Source organism: Chamaea fasciata, unplaced genomic scaffold (genome assembly GCF_029207755.1).
Source record: "Chamaea fasciata isolate MVZ Bird 193981 ecotype frontalis unplaced genomic scaffold, bChaFas1.0.hap1 SCAF_2, whole genome shotgun sequence".
Classification (NCBI taxonomy): domain Eukaryota; kingdom Metazoa; phylum Chordata; class Aves; order Passeriformes; family Sylviidae; genus Chamaea; species Chamaea fasciata.
In genome coordinates, this window is record NW_027094087.1 from 83,633,804 (window position 1) to 83,650,429 (window position 16,626).

General features: G+C 36.9%; 1 protein-coding gene across 2 annotated transcripts in view; it reads right to left on the minus strand.

Moving 5' to 3' along the window:
• Nucleotides 1-9,400: 9,400 nt before the first annotated feature.
• Nucleotides 9,401-16,626, minus strand: part of GABRG3 (gamma-aminobutyric acid type A receptor subunit gamma3) — a 289,194-nt gene continuing 281,968 nt past the window's right edge. For both annotated transcript variants that reach the window (XM_066176529.1, XM_066176528.1), the window contains 3 exons: nt 14,352-14,548; nt 12,840-12,869; nt 9,401-11,057 (listed from right to left, as the gene is read on the minus strand). In XM_066176529.1, the coding sequence (XP_066032626.1) occupies nt 10,779-11,057; nt 12,840-12,869; nt 14,352-14,548 (506 nt within the window). In that variant the 3' untranslated portion in view covers nt 9,401-10,778. The remainder of the gene's footprint in view (nt 11,058-12,839; nt 12,870-14,351; nt 14,549-16,626) is intronic.

The window sequence follows — 16,626 nt, forward strand, 5'->3', positions numbered from 1 at the left end:
TGGTTTTTCAGCATCCTCCTTGACCTTGTGGGTAGGGAGGACATGCCAAAACCTCTTATTACTCTTCTGTAGTAACCACAGCTGGGCATGGGGCAGTAATGAATTCCTTTGATCTGTGAGACACAACCATAACATAACCCATTACGGAGTTGTGTGAGCTGTGCTAAGAACACATTGTTACCTTGCATTCAGCCTGGCGATTGCAGCAATTCTCACTGCCTCCTTGTGCTTCTCTGCTGGCTCATTACCAACCTGTATTGATGTGTGGCATCTGTCTCCTCTCCTACAGAGTGTTATGCTTTTTCTTATTGAACTCCAGCTTAGCCCTCAGCAGAAGTGCCAGGAGTGGACAATGGCATGATTTATAGTTCACTGGATGTGGAGATATTCAGTTGTCGATTGCACAGTCATTGTGTAGTAATGACAGCATGCATGTGGTATTAATCCTATGAGTCCTTGGCTGATTCGTAGATAGATTCCCTGTATAATCAATTAAGAAGCATTGCAACTTTCCTTTACACTTCAGCAATCACAGACAGTGGGAAGTAGGGGAGTTGATGGGAATTTTGCATTTAACTTTTATAAGTTATTGCTACAAGTGGACAGTTCTATCAAAAAATAAAGGTCAAAGCATTTGACCTGATATTTACCAACTTTTCTCTGGTAGAAAATGTGCGAGTACCTTTAAAACAAGAATATTTCATGTAAAAAATATTGTAAACAGAATCTTTCGGGGTTTGGGAAGGGTAAAGTTTTGGCTGATTATGAACTTTGTAAATTCAATTTTTAATGGGTTTTGTGGTGTCTTGATCTACAGTTAAATGCATTAAAATCTACTATTTCCTGATAAAATGTAATCTTTCATTAATGTTTTCATGATTGCTTTCAGTGAGGATTCCTTTTGGATGAACTGAACCATGAAACTGTGTGTTTTATGGTCTCTTTCATGCATTTCAGTGACCATGACACTAAGCTGTACAGGACTCAGTGCTGTTTTCCCTCCTGGTCATTACACATGCAGGACCATGGTACCAGTGCCCTCACTGCTGTGAGGATTCCTGGCAGCAGTGCTCAGACCTACCTGACCCAAGAAGTACTATTTGTGTGTGGAGGGAAAAAATGGATGTTCCAGGTAAAAGATCCCACACAGGATAGCAAAGACTTTTTGTTTACCTAGGAAGAGTGAAGGTTTGCTTTTTTGTTGCCTTATTTTTGTCATTTGATTCCTGCCTGACAACAGCAAGATGCCAAAAGACTGCACCTTACCAATGGGTATCTTTTTTGTTCTGCTATGATCCATGACACTGTTAGACTAAGACTTTCTCTGTAAATTTATTCCATCTTCTCGCAATTTAGAATCTAAAGCCACTACAGTATATAAAAATGTCTGTTTATGGTGTGCACTGCTTGCCCAAGACTAGAGGATGGGCTAATGAAACTCCTGATGGCCCAGAATTCGCTTACATGAAAAATTCTTTCTTTTAGGGCCAGTTCTTTTGCACTCTACAAGAATATAAGTTATTAAAACAAACAAACAAAAAAGAAAACATGCAAATCAATAAAACCCCCCCAAACCTGGCATACATTGCTGCATGTGAAACTTTAGCATATACCAATTATTTTGTGTTGCTAACACAGGTGCTTTCCATGTATAAACATACTTTTAAAATGTGAGGTTTTTTTACTATGGCTATGAAGTGACAGCAGTCTTCTAATATCAGTCAGTAGGAAAATGTCTATTCCATATATTCCTTATTGTCTGGATAGCTCCCTGATGTTCAGCTTTGCTCATTTTCCATTTCACAAATTGAGTTTACTTTAACTGAAACAGTAATTCAGTTCTTAACTAGATTTGTGGTGGTGAGAGAGAGGGTGACATAAAAAGGCAGAACTTATTGGCACGATTCATCATTCATACTCTATAGCACACTCGAGCCTACTGGGCAGGAAATGTTATTAAATTGAGAGCTGTGTCAGAGCCTCCAGAATTTGGCAGGATGAGCACCTTAAACCTCTGGAATGGCTGATGTGCTCAACTGGCTTTCAGGCTCCCTGGATAATTGCAGGAATACAGCTGGTGTTCCAGGTTAAGTTCTGCAAGGGATAAGAGCTGGCATTGTGTTCACACTGTGACAATGGCAAGTGTTAACGACTAATGTATAGAAGGAAAATAGTCATGGCATGAATTATGCTTGCGAGTTGTCCAGGGGAGTGAGGCACAGCCACATCTACCTGGTTACTCCATTTTACTAACTGTAATAACAAGGGTCAGATGCTCTTGGGGAAATACAGAATCTATGTTTATTTTTGACTAGACAGGTCAGGTAAGTATCTAGTTGTTGTACCAGAACACAAATGGGGATAAAGCGTGAATTGCATGTCAAACTAATAATTGAAAACAAGAAAAAAAGATATTTCTTAGTGAAAGTTTAATTGAGTACTCTGGCTGTAATTGATTTTTGTGGAAAAAAATGTCCTTTGGAAAAACACACCTTAGTGCTAGGAACATACAGAAAGTATAACAAGCTCAGGTTGGGAAGCCAGTGGGATCATGAGAGATCTGGGAAATTTATGCATTATCTTATGCATTATCTGTGGCCCAGCTGTCAGCTCCAGTGTTACTATGGAGTGGAATCCTAAAATGAAGTAGGCATTTCACAGTTGGAGTGAGTTAAGACTGAAAATTCTGTGGTCATGAATGTACAGAGGTGGGAATTGAGTTGCATTCAAAGAGCATAAATCAAGAGGACAGTCTTAACAATAAGCGGTTGCTGAAAAATAAGTCTTGTAAAAACACAGAGTATAGTTTACAAGTAAATTTCATTGAGTATTGAAAAAGTTGGGATTGGGAAAGTTTTGAAGCCAAATTTGATTAGAATTTTAAAATTGCAGAATCTTTACATTCAAGCAGTTTATGAAAAAGACACAGACCATTTCTTGATTTCTCTTTGAATTTTGTAGCATATTCTTCCCAATTTAAATTAGTCCCATGAATAAACTGCAGTCTCAAATATTTTTTGAAGTTTAGTCAGCTCATGATCACTGTGGAAAAAAATTTTAAAGACTCATTTGAAATTAGTTTCAAGAATACCCTGCTCCCTATTAGAAAGGTAACACACCATGCCTTTTCTCTCAAGCAAATTTTCAGAAATCTATTTCTATTTTGTTAAGCTCTCGAATTCTACAGGAAAAAATACAACCAACAAACATGCCATACTTGTGTTTTCTGATAATGTGTATTTATTTGTATCCAGAAATACAAATGCTGGGATCAAAATACGAATATAAATAGTATTCTAGACGCACGGCCCTACTCCTTAACACAAAGTAAACTGGAATGGATGTGATCAAGAAGGGAAAATTGTTGTCTGAGAACTTGAGGGGATGAAGCACATGGGTGTTTGACTTTTCTGATTAGGTCAGTCTGGGGGATCACTGGGATGGCTATCTAACTTAAAATGGCATACTGGTACTAGTGCTACCTGTATTATTCAAGGCACATTGGGCACATAATTGTACTTTCATTTCACTATGACATCACAAGCTGCACTGCTAGCAACAAAATCACACACCCCTAACAAAAACTTAGGAAGGAAGGATAATTAGAAATCTAAAATTTTGTCGTATTCTATAAGAAAATTCAATTTGGCACATAGTTGGCAGTATTTATTTGATTACTAAAATTACACTCACTTAAAAAAGTAATCCATGTGTTGTTGTGGTGGAAAAAAATGTTTTGAGAGCAGTATACTGAGGGTTTAGATCACGATTATGTGAGGGGTTTGGTGATGGCCCTTGGTGGCCACAGGTTAGTCCATGATTTAAGGTTGGTATTGCATGTGATTGTGGATGACAAAAAAGTCACAGGACTCCTGAATGACTGCAAAAGAGAATAAGGAAGTGTGATACTGTAATCTCTCTGCACCAGGTTTCCCACTGTTGTTCAGAGGAGGTGTTTTGTGGGACACTTACTCTGTTTATTCTTTTTTCTTTGCAGCACTCGTCTGGCAGTGCCATTCTTCTCTGGGCATTCTCAGTATTACACTGGGCTGCCTGTGTAACACTGTCAAATGCAATTATTTTACCAACTTTCCATGAGTTCCACAGTTGCTTTCATTTAAGGATCCCATGAGGTCTGTAAGCATGGAATGGACTCTGTAGCATGGTCTATTTCACACTTGTCAGTAGTTTTAAAAAAATATGTCATCAGTATTGTTCTCTTCATCCATTTTATATTAATGTGCAATTTAGAAATTTTAGCATTTACCTATTTTAGGCCTCACTTTAAGTATGTAAATCACAAATCTCACATTAAGTACTTAAGTTACAAATCTACACTCCACAAGTTTTGAATCCAAACAATGCATAATCAACTTTTACAGAATATCATCCAGTGATCTTCCTGATTGATAATTTGAACTTAAACCTCTTCTGGTCAATGGTCTTAATTAATGTGGAAAGTTTTGACTCAGACGTAGCAGGTTTGTTTTTTCAAGCTTGTAATCCTAATACAGTCTCCGTAGCAAGCCATCATCAGCTTCCCTGTGGATGTATTTTCATTCTTTGTATTTTAGAATACATTGTATCAGTACAGCTTCCTGTCTTGCAGGCACTGCTGCAAGTTACAGAGACATTAGAAGAGTATTAAGGGCTGTATTAAACACTAAAGGGAGCACCTGCATTCCCCTATGAGAAGCTCCACAGGCTGGCTTAGCCCTCCAAGTAAAGTTAGGTGAGTGCTTTGATGATAGCAGAGGCTGTTGTGTCTTCTCTGACTAGAGACATTCCTAACCTAGATAAAATAATACCCAGCAAGTTACTGGCTGTATGTCAGTGCCTGCTTTGCCTGGTTCAGTCCTTGAGAAAGCTTTCCCCTAGATATATGAATAAACATAACCACGTCTTCTGCTTGTCCTTTATAAATAACAAATGATTAGAAGATCAAAATGAATGTTTTGGTAGAAAGCAGAGAATTCTCAGGTGTCTAGCTCTGAGGCACTGAATTTCATAATGAATTTTATTCTCTAATTTCACATATATTCTAGGAAAACCCTTGAGGAGTCCAGATGCATACAGACAGACACTGGCTTAAGGACCCACAACAAAAGAAGAAAAAGTAAAAGAAAGTAAGGTCTGTAGAAAGGAATACATCATCACAGATGTTGGATATCTCACTTGAGGAATGTCAGCAGTAACTAACCAAGTTCTTGAAGTCAGTCATGATACAAAGTCATTTAAAGAAACAGCTGCTAGGTAAACTAGATGGTTAGAATAATATTTATTCCTACTTCAGGACTTAGTCCTAGCTAGACAGGGTTGTAGGCCATCATATCTCTTTGAATTATCCACCAAATATTCAGCACCAAGAAAAAAAAAATTACTGTCTAACTTCTCAAAGCAATTCAGTTCAAGATGAGATAATTTTTTCTGTTGAAACATAATTTCACTTTAGATATAAAACATAGCTTTGGTTTTAGTATCTAAATCAGTGGCCTAAATTATGAGGAAAGAAGTCCTTCTTGATCCCAGGGAAATGGTAATACTATTAAGGCCACTGAGTCTTGAAGAAAGGCCTTCATTTTTTTCACATATATACTAGAACCCATCAAGAAGAGAGTATGATAAACTATAAAGAGGTGGTGGGCATACAAGTACAGTGTAAGACTAATAACACTGTACTTTTTTCTCAGTAGCCAAGTGTAAGTTGAACTAATTTTATGCTTGTGGAGGGAGGAAGGATCTAAAATTAACTGAGAAAAAAAGCCAAAAAAATCTCTAAAGGAAAAAGAACCCCACCTTTCGTCTGTGGAAATACATTCCCAATCCATAGCCTGGTTTTTGCCTAATTTAAATAGTCTTCTGGAAAGAGATCTGGATGAGCCTTGAGTTTACGCTTTGTATCTCTTGGTGGAATGAAATTGTTGAGTGAAGAAGGAAGGATTCTGCTAAACTGCTGAAGTTTCACTGCAGCCTTTTTCTGTTTAGGAAATAAGAAACCTACAGAATGTTTAGAAAAATAAAGAAAAGGCAGAGAAATGCTCAGTCTGTAGGTTGAAGACATTTAGAATATTGGTCACACACTGTAGTGCTGAGGAAGAACTCCAGGAAGGTAATTGGTCCCACTTTTTAACTTTCAGATGAGAAATAGTCTTTAATGTTAAGGAATATAATTTCCTATTAATAAGTGATAAAGGCACTGACATAAGAGGCACAAGCATTTCACTGTGAGCAAGAAGATACTTTGAAAAAAAAATCATCTGCGTAGGCATCTAGGATTATGAGATTTGGCTTGCCTTTTCCTACTGCATTGTATGGAAACCAGGAAAGAACAGACAATGGAAAAATACTGTTATGGACAGCTTTTACAAGTTTCAGTGGGCACTTTGTTTTACAGTTTAGAAGATAACACCAACCCTCCAGAAGGTGAGGCTAATGAAACAGTCCCTGTAGGTGTTTAGAAAAAGACTGGATATGGCACTCAGTGCTGTGGTTTAGTTGATAAGGTGGTGTTAGGTGATAATTTGGACTTGATGATCTCCAAGGTCTTTTCCAACCAATTTGATTCTGTGATTCTGTGAAATCTGTCTATCTTAAGATACTGAGACTCCCTTCCCACAAAGTCAGCAGTTCCAGAACTACCTGGCATCTGGTAATGTCGGAGAGTAATTTTATTAGATATACGGTGAAATTTTGTATAAAAAGGAGGTAAACAGCCTTCCCTTCATGAAATGACCAAGTAAGGAGAGTTGTGAAAAATTCATGAAATAACATGAGATGCTAGACATCAAGACACATTAGAGCTGCAGAAGTGTTTAAGATAGCTATCTGTCTGAGTTATTTGGCAGTATGCCTGCAGTTCCAGAAATAATTTCCTATCTGCTAAAGGCTCATGTGTCACTGCTGTTCCAGCTGATGAATGTGCAAACCTCCAGGTGGATGATTTGGAATTAGCTGTGGGTTAAATTGAATAAGAGGACTGCAACAGATAAGAACTGCACAGCAATAAAAATTAATTTCTTTCTCTTCTTTTAGCTTCACTGCTCATCACTGTCTCTGTGAAGACAGTTCCGGCTTTTGTAATTTTTATCATTTTTATTGGTATGCACATTATAGCAATATACAGTTGAGAGGTGATTAAGGAGAACATGCGAAAGACAAGGTTATCAAAATGCCTGAGGTGTTTTAAACTACACCCCTACTTATTGGTTAGAAAGTTATATTAAAATTGTGTGGTGTGTGGTGTGTGGTGCACTGCAGTTCCACATTACTGCTGGACATTGAGAGGGCATAAACTGGCTACAAGTTTTTATACCCTTATTCTTGGAAGAATGGCTGTAAAAAAAGGAGCTGTCAATATGCTAGGCATCAGAGCCAGGAAAAACTGCGAAGATTGAATTAAGCAGACCAATATTTTTTACACATTCTTAGTTGCCTTGAAAATGCTGTCCTCAATAAAGAAAAAACTATGCCCAAGAAGTTTTAATTGAAGGGGAGAATAAGAGGACTGACTTTAGATCCTCCTCGGAAAAAAAGATGATTATTTAAAAAACCCTCACAATCCCTTTTGCAACTTCAACAAGGAAGAAATGTAATGTAAAGATACTTGGTTTTTAAGCTTTACATAGCCAAATGTATTCATTTCACTGCTCATTTTGTTTTGCTTCTTTCTGTTCCTTCTTTAGAAGGGTAAGAAAAAGTTCTAAATAACAAAAAGAAGTAGTTGAATAAATGCAAATTTCTAATACAAAATTATAAGAACATGTTCTAAAATACAGTTTTTACATTTCTCATGGGACAGCACATGAAAATGTTAGTTTTTGCCAATGTGCAAAAGAAGCAAAAGAAAATCAGTGAGAATAGAAGATCAGTGAGGATATTCTTTCTCCTACAGAAGGATATGGCACATAGATGTATGCAGACCACAATGGCATTTTGAATGATTCAGATCATAGAAATTCTATCTTCCCTGATCTCTAAGGTTTTTCAGTGGCTGCCAAAGCACAGAGCAGTAAAGCAGTGAGTTAGCCGAGTTTCCAGGAACAAGCAGAGGAATACATTCAGGAACCTGCCAGCTTGCAGCTGCTTGCCTTGCATAAAAGTCAATTGTTTGATAACCCCAAAGTAGAGTAAATTACACAGTAGATTATGTCCTCTGCTCTCACTATAAGAGCAGAAGTCAGTAGTGTCTGAAGCTTATTTGTTGATTTAGGACAGTGGAAAAAGTCGGAATTGTATGCTTCCATCTTCTGTTTATCAAAAAAGTCAAAAAATGGGCAATATGAATGGACTTGGCAGGGTCAGTCTTCCAAAGAAGGATCTGTTGGGACTGTCTGCTTTCAGCAGGGCTCATGGGCAGCCATGAGCAAAAGTGTAAGAAAAGCATATGGTCATAATGTAACATGGGAATGTTCCACTTCCCAGAAAATTTGCACAGTATGGAATTGTTAAATAAACATCACTTTACCTGTTCAAGATCTAATGGTGGAAGGCACCTGATTATGCATCATTTGTTTTAGTACTACCACCAAAATCAATTGATTGTGCAGAGGGTTTTCAGGATAACCCTCCTAAAGGAAAATGGTTTCCATTCTTTTATTTAGGCTTGGAACTTTTCTAGTATTCTTGCAAAATATGGCTGAAGGTGACTATTAGAGTAGACTAATTAATAATTAGAGATTAGGATATCCAACTCATATTTAATCACCTTCTTGCACTACTTAAAATATCACTGTTATCCTTAAATTAGGTACATACCTCCAAGTGGAGGACACAGGTTTACAGAGCAGTTAATTTGCTAATGTGAGTTAGCAAAACTTTTAACATGTATTTTGAAATCAGAAGGTTATTATTGGTTTAGAAGACATCAGATTGGGCAGATTTTTCTAAAAATAAGACTTTGATTCTGCCTCAAAATATTTCTTCTCTGTGCTTCTAATCTGAATTCTGTCAGTCCTTACAGAAGTAATTCCCCTCCACGACCTAAACCCAGCTATGTTTCTGATATTTCAGACAAGTTAAAAACAGAAGAAAGATTTTGAATTGCTACAATTAACTTTTGTGTTAGATTTTTTTTTCCCCAATTAGGAACACAGTGGAAGAACAGCGCGACAGCAATGACAGCAAGACAGTGATGTTTCAAAGAACATCACAGAATTTCTGTTCCTTTAGAATTACCATTGCATTATTTTTTGATTGTTTGCAGGGTTTTCCTTTTGAGGAAAAAAGAAATTCCTTTCCAGTCACATCCACTATTCATTTTTTCATCAAACACTTTGTGGAAGAGACACACATTTTTTGAGTTAATAAAAAATTATCTCCAAAACAGAAGAGAAATAGAATTGTCGTTTTAATTATCTTTTAACTTCAATCTTTTGTAACAATTTTTCATGCAAAGGGTAGTGAAAAGCTATTGCTATTTAATTATGGATGTGGTTTGTTTGCTTATTAACAATTATGTAGACAGTCTGTAAAAGACATCACTTAGTTTAATACTGTAAAACTAGTTTTTGAAAAAATGGGTAGTTTAGAGTTGAATGGTCAAAACCTTGAAAAGTACAAAATTGATTTTTTTAGTGTAAAATAGAGTTGGAAATTTTGGAAAAGAATGAAAAGAACCTCTTTCTATATGTGGAAACTATTTCATGTTTAATCCAAGTGTCACAAATGTTCCTGTAATGCATTGTTCAAGCCACGAGTGTTCAGTCTTTAGCTCAGGCCTGACAATAACTACCATGAGTAAATATTGCAGTGTTTAATGTTGTGAAAAGAAGAAAAAAAGGCTTTGCGCACACGTTTTTCAATTTTATAATACAGCTCTGAGAGGAAAAATTAAGAATGCATGGGCACACTTTTTAGGGGATTGAAATCCAAAGAAAGTCACATATTCCTGCTGCTATTATATAGTGATTTTTACTCATGGGCTATGCACTATGAACTGCTACAATGACACAAACAAGCAGGAATCTTGTCCTGCTTAAGTACAGTACTTTAGAAATTAATGACTATCCCATGTTTAATGAGTCATAAAAAACACAGTTAAAAGCTTGAAAAACTGTAGAAGTTATGCTTACAGCTGCCTCCCAGATAGGCAAGCCTTATTTATATCAAAATTATAACTTTCTTCTCTGTCTGCCTTTTCGCCTTTAAGTCAAAACCAATATGTGTGGGTAACTGGCCAATTCCTTGAATCCCAGACCTCTGCAGAAAGTAATATCCATGTTTGATCCTACCAGACATTTCTTATTATCTCTTGGTGGTTACTCTATATCAAGGAGATCATCCATTTTTCAAACCCTATGGTATCAAGCAAATATAAATACAAATGAGCATTTTCGTCGGCTTTGGCTTATTTGCTAGTGCCAGTGTGCATTGCTCTGAGCCTTAGGGACATGGCAACATTTTAAAGAAAGTATGGGAATGAAAAATAAAAATTGCAAATATTAACTTTGCCTGAATTGTGAATAGCTTCTATGGCGAGGGACAATAGTAGAGATTTAAACATACAATAATTATTCATAAACATCGCTTACACTACAAATTCAGCTGAACTTTGTAAGAACCTTTTTCTTAAAACGAAGAGCAGTTAGGAGAGAATTCTTCTGTGTTTTACTTTTTCAGGAAATTACATGTTAAAATTCTTCAACAGGCTCTGTGATGGTGAAGGTTAATGTGGTCTTTATAATTTGAGATGAAACTGACCGTGTCCTTCACTTTTTCTGCACTTTCGCCATTCGTCTGCAGTGAGAAAATGCAGCAGTCTTCACTGCTACAGGCAACATTTAAAGATAGAGGTATCCAACCCAGTAGACCAGGTTAAACAGCAGGAAGGATGTAGGAAAAAAGACCCTAGAGTAAGAGTCCAGTTCTAAGATGTCTATGTGAATCCGTCCTCTCCTCCATGAGCCTGATTTACACTCTTCATAACAACAGAAAAAGCTCTGACAGTCTTTCCCATCCAGACATTCATAGACACATGCATCTTCAAAATCTTGCCAGTACATGGCATTGTTCAACGTGATGACTGTAGTCGGTGGTCTCATATCAAGTACAGAATAATTCTGAGGACAGAAAAAAAGACCACAATAGTTTGACAAGTTTCCCTGGATGGTACAGATCAAAATTAATAATCACAGCAAAAAGCAATAATTTTTCACACTTGGGAGTTCACTTATCTGACAGAATATTATTTGCAAGTTGTTTCAAACCCTTGCAGCTACTACATTTAAGATGGATTCCCAAAACTAAGGAAGCCATCGCCTCTCTCCATTTAGTTATACAGTATTCTCCACTTCACATAGGTGCATTCACTGCATCTTAACTTTACTATAATTTATAAAAACAGATATGGTCAGCAATAGATAGTGATAATTCCAGTACAGGATTTCAAAATGCCATCCCAAGGCATGTCCCCTCAGTGCTTATTACACTAACCATGCTCAGAGATAGGACACTTTGATGTCATGCATCTTCATAGCAGCATTTGCACTTACAGACCTCTCCTTCTTCAGTGTACTCCCTAGATACACTTTGTCAGCTTTTCTGTCACATCATTTCCTTGGTGTGCAAGATGCCTTCTCACAATAGTCTTCCCTCTCTTTAAGCCACCCATTCCATCTCCACAAATATCACGTCCTCCACTAACATCCGTAGAAAATGTCCCATCAGCTTTGCTGCCTGTCTGCACCATCCTGATAGAGCAGACACAGCCCTGTCAGCCTGGTTTTCTCTACCTAAGAGGCCCTTCCTCTCCCTGGGATTGTGCTGAGCATTGGTTTTGCCTGCAGGAGTGTGCTGGCTGTGCTCTAACAAGCAGTCACGACTGCTTGCATTTAGGAGGATGCTCTGGGCTCTTGCTTCCATGCTATACAAAGTAATCAACATTTCCTGCTGAAGGTCTTAAGGGGGTATCTTAGGGGGTATCTGAAAACTTTCCTCATGGATGTGAAAAACATTGGTGATATGATTGATGGGCCTCAGTGGAAATTTTTTCGTTTTTATATTGACTTAATTTGCTTTCTACAAATCTTTTGGTTTGGCACACCATAGTATTAACCATCTCATTAAAAATGCTGGTCCCTAAGCTAAAAACTTGATGTGGCATCCCTCTACTTAGATGTTGGCACTGCCAACACAGATAACTACACCTGAACAACTGCCCTATGGTATCCAGTCAATTACTTCTGGACACAATTCATATCATAAGTAAATGCTAAAATGCCAGATTCAGTTTAGAAGCAGATTATTGCAAATCTATTTGTTGTGATTGACTTTATCTCTGAGATTTAAATGACAGAAATTACACCTGTATGGTCTTCTCTCTCCTTTGGTTGTCTTGTTTCTGAGTCCCATAATGTGTTGCCATGTGAAAAAGGTCTAAGATTATTGTACAAGCAATCTTTTTTGACTCTATTACTTTGGAAAGAAAAAGCTATCACTAGAGTATACACGGAAATATTTTTTTTTCCGTGAAACTTAGTTAAACATAGAAGTTTATGACATAACTTGTGCTAATTCCTTTCTCATAAAATGTAGTGAGAAATTTCTGTATTATATAAAGCAGATGCACAAAATTTCTGAGGTAAAAATAACACGTAATATTCTATCCTTGACCCTCCTCCCATTCAAATCACTTGATGAGTCCTTATAGAAAAAGGCAGAAACGTTCCTCTGCCACAGCTAAAAGCAAACTGACCTTTTAACAAAAAAGCAAAACAATATTTTTAGTGAAGTCAAGGTAAAGCATAACACAGCAATACAGCTCTCTTAGGAATTAGTGCAAGTAAATGTCAACTATCTGTTCATGCCCCCAATTCTCTCACTGAATAAAGTAACTTACTTACCATTACATGACCAAAACTTACATCAGGTAGCTTAAATAAAGATAAAAAAAGAATTATTCAGAAGAAAACATACTTAGTACTTCACATGCATCTATATTCAATAGTATTCCTTGGACCAAGCCTTTAAATGCATAAAACACTTCATGCAGAGTGTTCTATGTATTTAGCACAATATTCTGTACACTTGAAAATGGCATGAAACTTCAGCAGAATGCAAATCTAGTTTTCATAGACTTAAAATCTTTATTCAACCCATTAAATTAATTAATTGACTGAATAATAGTGAGCATTTTTCTGGTGTCAATTTAAATCCCATCAATGTTGCATGCTTACTCATGTCTTCATTCATACATCTGGAATTACATCCTACTAACAAAGATACTCATGACTTTTTAATTCAGTCTTTCTATAGGATGGCACTTTTAGTTTGATCATTAGCAAGTTCATTTCAGTCTCAAACTTTCTTTTGTCAACAATCTTTTGCCTTTTGTGAGCAATGCATTTTTGCAAGAAGCTATTTTAGGTTTAATGGTTCGACTAAGTCTATGGCTTTCTAGACTTTCTCTAATCCCATATTTGTTTCAGCTTTTCCTTCATTAGTTCTTCATTCAATCATTTTCTATAGCTCTTCATTCAATCCCTTTCTACATCATGACCTATTATTCCCTAAATTTAGGCTTCTTTCTCCTCAATTTCCTTCTTCACATTTTTCCTATTTGGATTTGATTTCTGATTTCAAATGTCCTTATTTCAAATGTCCTTATTTCCTTCATTAAACACAACAGCATCCAACAGCTCCAACTACTGCTCTTGAACACATGATATTTATCAGGTCAACTGCCTTCTCTATGTTTACACTGAGATATTTTTCTCTATTAAACTGCCCCCTCTCAGTTATGAAGTAAACCAGGCAATTCTTTCTGCATGTTTGTTTTAGTTGATCCAAAATAGATAGCTTTTGTGTTTTTCTGGGTGTTGCACTTGCAAGTTGGTTTTTGGCCAAAAATGAGCCATGCCTAAAACCTTTTTAAATGACCTCTATTTTTGTCCTTGGTAGCATGCACCTTTGTGCACAGGGCTTAAACCAAATGCTGGTTCCCAGTAAAGACAATGAAATTCTGCTCATAAATATTTCTGGACCTGTTAAGCCATGAAATAGCAATGCATTTGAATATACACTGATGTGCATTTATCTGTATAACAAGCTATGCAATCTGTTTCAGTGGGAGACTTTTCCGACTACCAGCACAGTAACTGGAGGACAAAAGATGCGTAGGCAGGGTTGCTGCTCCATGGTGAGCAGGCTGTTTCTGTTAGGAACAGACCTCACTCAGCAGGCACATAACTGCTCCTACTGCTACTGCAGGTGACTTTTCCATCAGCTTTCAGGGCAGATCACACCACTGGGGAAATCTTGGAGGAGTGAAGTGCTATGTGATTACAGGCTGCCATTGAATGAGTATCTGCTCTCTGAGCTGCACATGAAAAGAAATTTAAATGTTCCAATCTTACCGACTTTTTCTTCTTACTACAGTTTGGTTTCCTGCAACTTGAGTAGTAGTTGAGGGTGGCATACTCCATCAGAGCAGCAAAGACAAATAGAAAGCATACAGTCACAAACAAATCCATGGCGGTGACATAGGAAACACGGGGCAATGACTTTCTTGCAATGGTACTCAAAGTTGTCATGGTCAATACCGTGGTGATGCCTGCAGAGAGAAAATTGATTTAATTGCGTGCAACATCACTTCTCCATGTCACAGAAGAATCTTTGGAAATAAACATACAAAGCTGAAATCCAGAGTGTACCCAAATAATTAATTTATTTCATTTGGTAGTATTAAGAAATAAAGGAAAATAGCATCTGTAGGGACAAAGTTATTTTGTAAACAAAGATTTGCTCTGTTGTTTATTTTCGTCTTTGCAAAAGTGACATTGCAAAAGCCTCTCAATATGCTTTTCTTCATCTCTTTCTTTTTCCAATCCCAGTTAGGTTGAAGATGGGGGTGAGGGAGAGAATGAAGAAATCTTTGAAGAAAAGTATGAAGCGGAAAAGATACTAAACCCAGAAAAATAAACCCAAGAAACTTAGTAAGCAGTGAAGGAAACATGTTCTATTCCACAGTACTAGTGCTCTCAGGAAAAATCCTATGCTCAAAAAAGAAGAAGAGCTGGAGGGAGAGAAAAAAAAATCTGCTAAGATCTGACCATGAGTTCTGAAAGTATGTCTTCACACCACTGCTTCCTTGGGAGTCCTCCAGTGCCATTTTCCTTCTGAGCAAGGGAAGTCAATGTTACTTGCTCAGTCAGAGTAAGACTCTCATACACACTTCAGATGCAACATTACCAAAAATATCCTTTTTAATTCATACAAAGCATCACTTCTGAGATTGATTTAGTAACAGTGAATATAATGGGATTAGTGTGAAATATCCAAAATAATAAAACCAGTGCTAGAATGAAATCTATGTCATGTCAGTTATTTGACTGCTAGTAATTCATGCAATTTCTCTTAATTCCTGAGGAATAGCAGTCTTTTCATTCCCAACTCTTTATGAACTGCATGTCTTCTGATAGAAAAAAATACCAACTTCTTATTAGCTTGGGAAAAAAAAATAAAGCTTTCCCACAAGTAAGTCTCAAGAGAGAACCTTTTCAACAAACAACAAAGCCATAAGGTAATCTTTCTCTTTTTTTTATAGTTAAAATTATGTTTCACAATGGTGCATAGTGTTTGAAATGGCAAGGAATTACTGAAATTATGACTTATAGTTAAATAACTTCTCACTAAAAACACTCCAGGGAGAAAGAGGTATCCGTGAATTACTTTTGAGTACTTTCTCTTTATGAAGGATTGTCCATCTCTGACTTGTAAAGTTTGATAGAAGCTACAGTGATTCACAGGAACAACCTTCTGCATTCAAGCTAACAGAAAGTCCCTGGAAAAGCCAGAAGGCAAATTATTGCCTGTGTCTCAACCTTGAATAATAATGATTAATTGAATTCCTTATATATCTATTACCCAGAAACAAACAAACAAAAAGTTTCTGAAAATAATCACAAGTCAATAAGCAAGATGAAAGCAATGCTGATAGGAAGTGGAAAGTGTGGACTCTGTGTGTGCCTTGGACACAAAAGCTATTGGGAAAATATTTCCATTTCCTGAATTCTGCACCACCTCCCAGTATAAGCAGATGAGGTTGGCATGATCCAGCAACCTCTCCAGACCCCTCAACATCAGTTCTGTAGCCAGCTGATGCTTTAAAAAAGCTGCAAAGACCATGTTTAGCCATTCATCACAATAGCCAACTGCAGAGACGCCCAACTGCAAAAGGTGTGAACTCTCTGGCTTTGATTTGACCCTTACTAACTGTAGGTCACTCACTTTCTGTATGGCCTTGACCCAGGCCTTAGGAGTCACTAATTTCCAAAGAAGCACATCCAGACTGTGACATCCTCTAAAATATAAAATAAAGTTCTTTAACACTTCCTAATCCACATTTAGATTTCTGACACAAAAGTATCCTTTCCAGAGCCACATGAAAATTCTTTCAGACATTTTACTATCTTAAAAAAATCCTCAAAACCTATAGAGTTCTTCCAGGACAAGATATACAGCATCCTGTTTACCTGGACTCAAATCTAAGTTTTTATTTCCCATTCTAATTTCCACTCATCCAGTGATAGGACAGTTTTTTATTAAAAGGCTATAAAGAAACAATTAGTTTAAGTATTTAAGTCCTCAACTCAGCCTGTATCCTACATCCATGCCTTAAGCCTGAATATG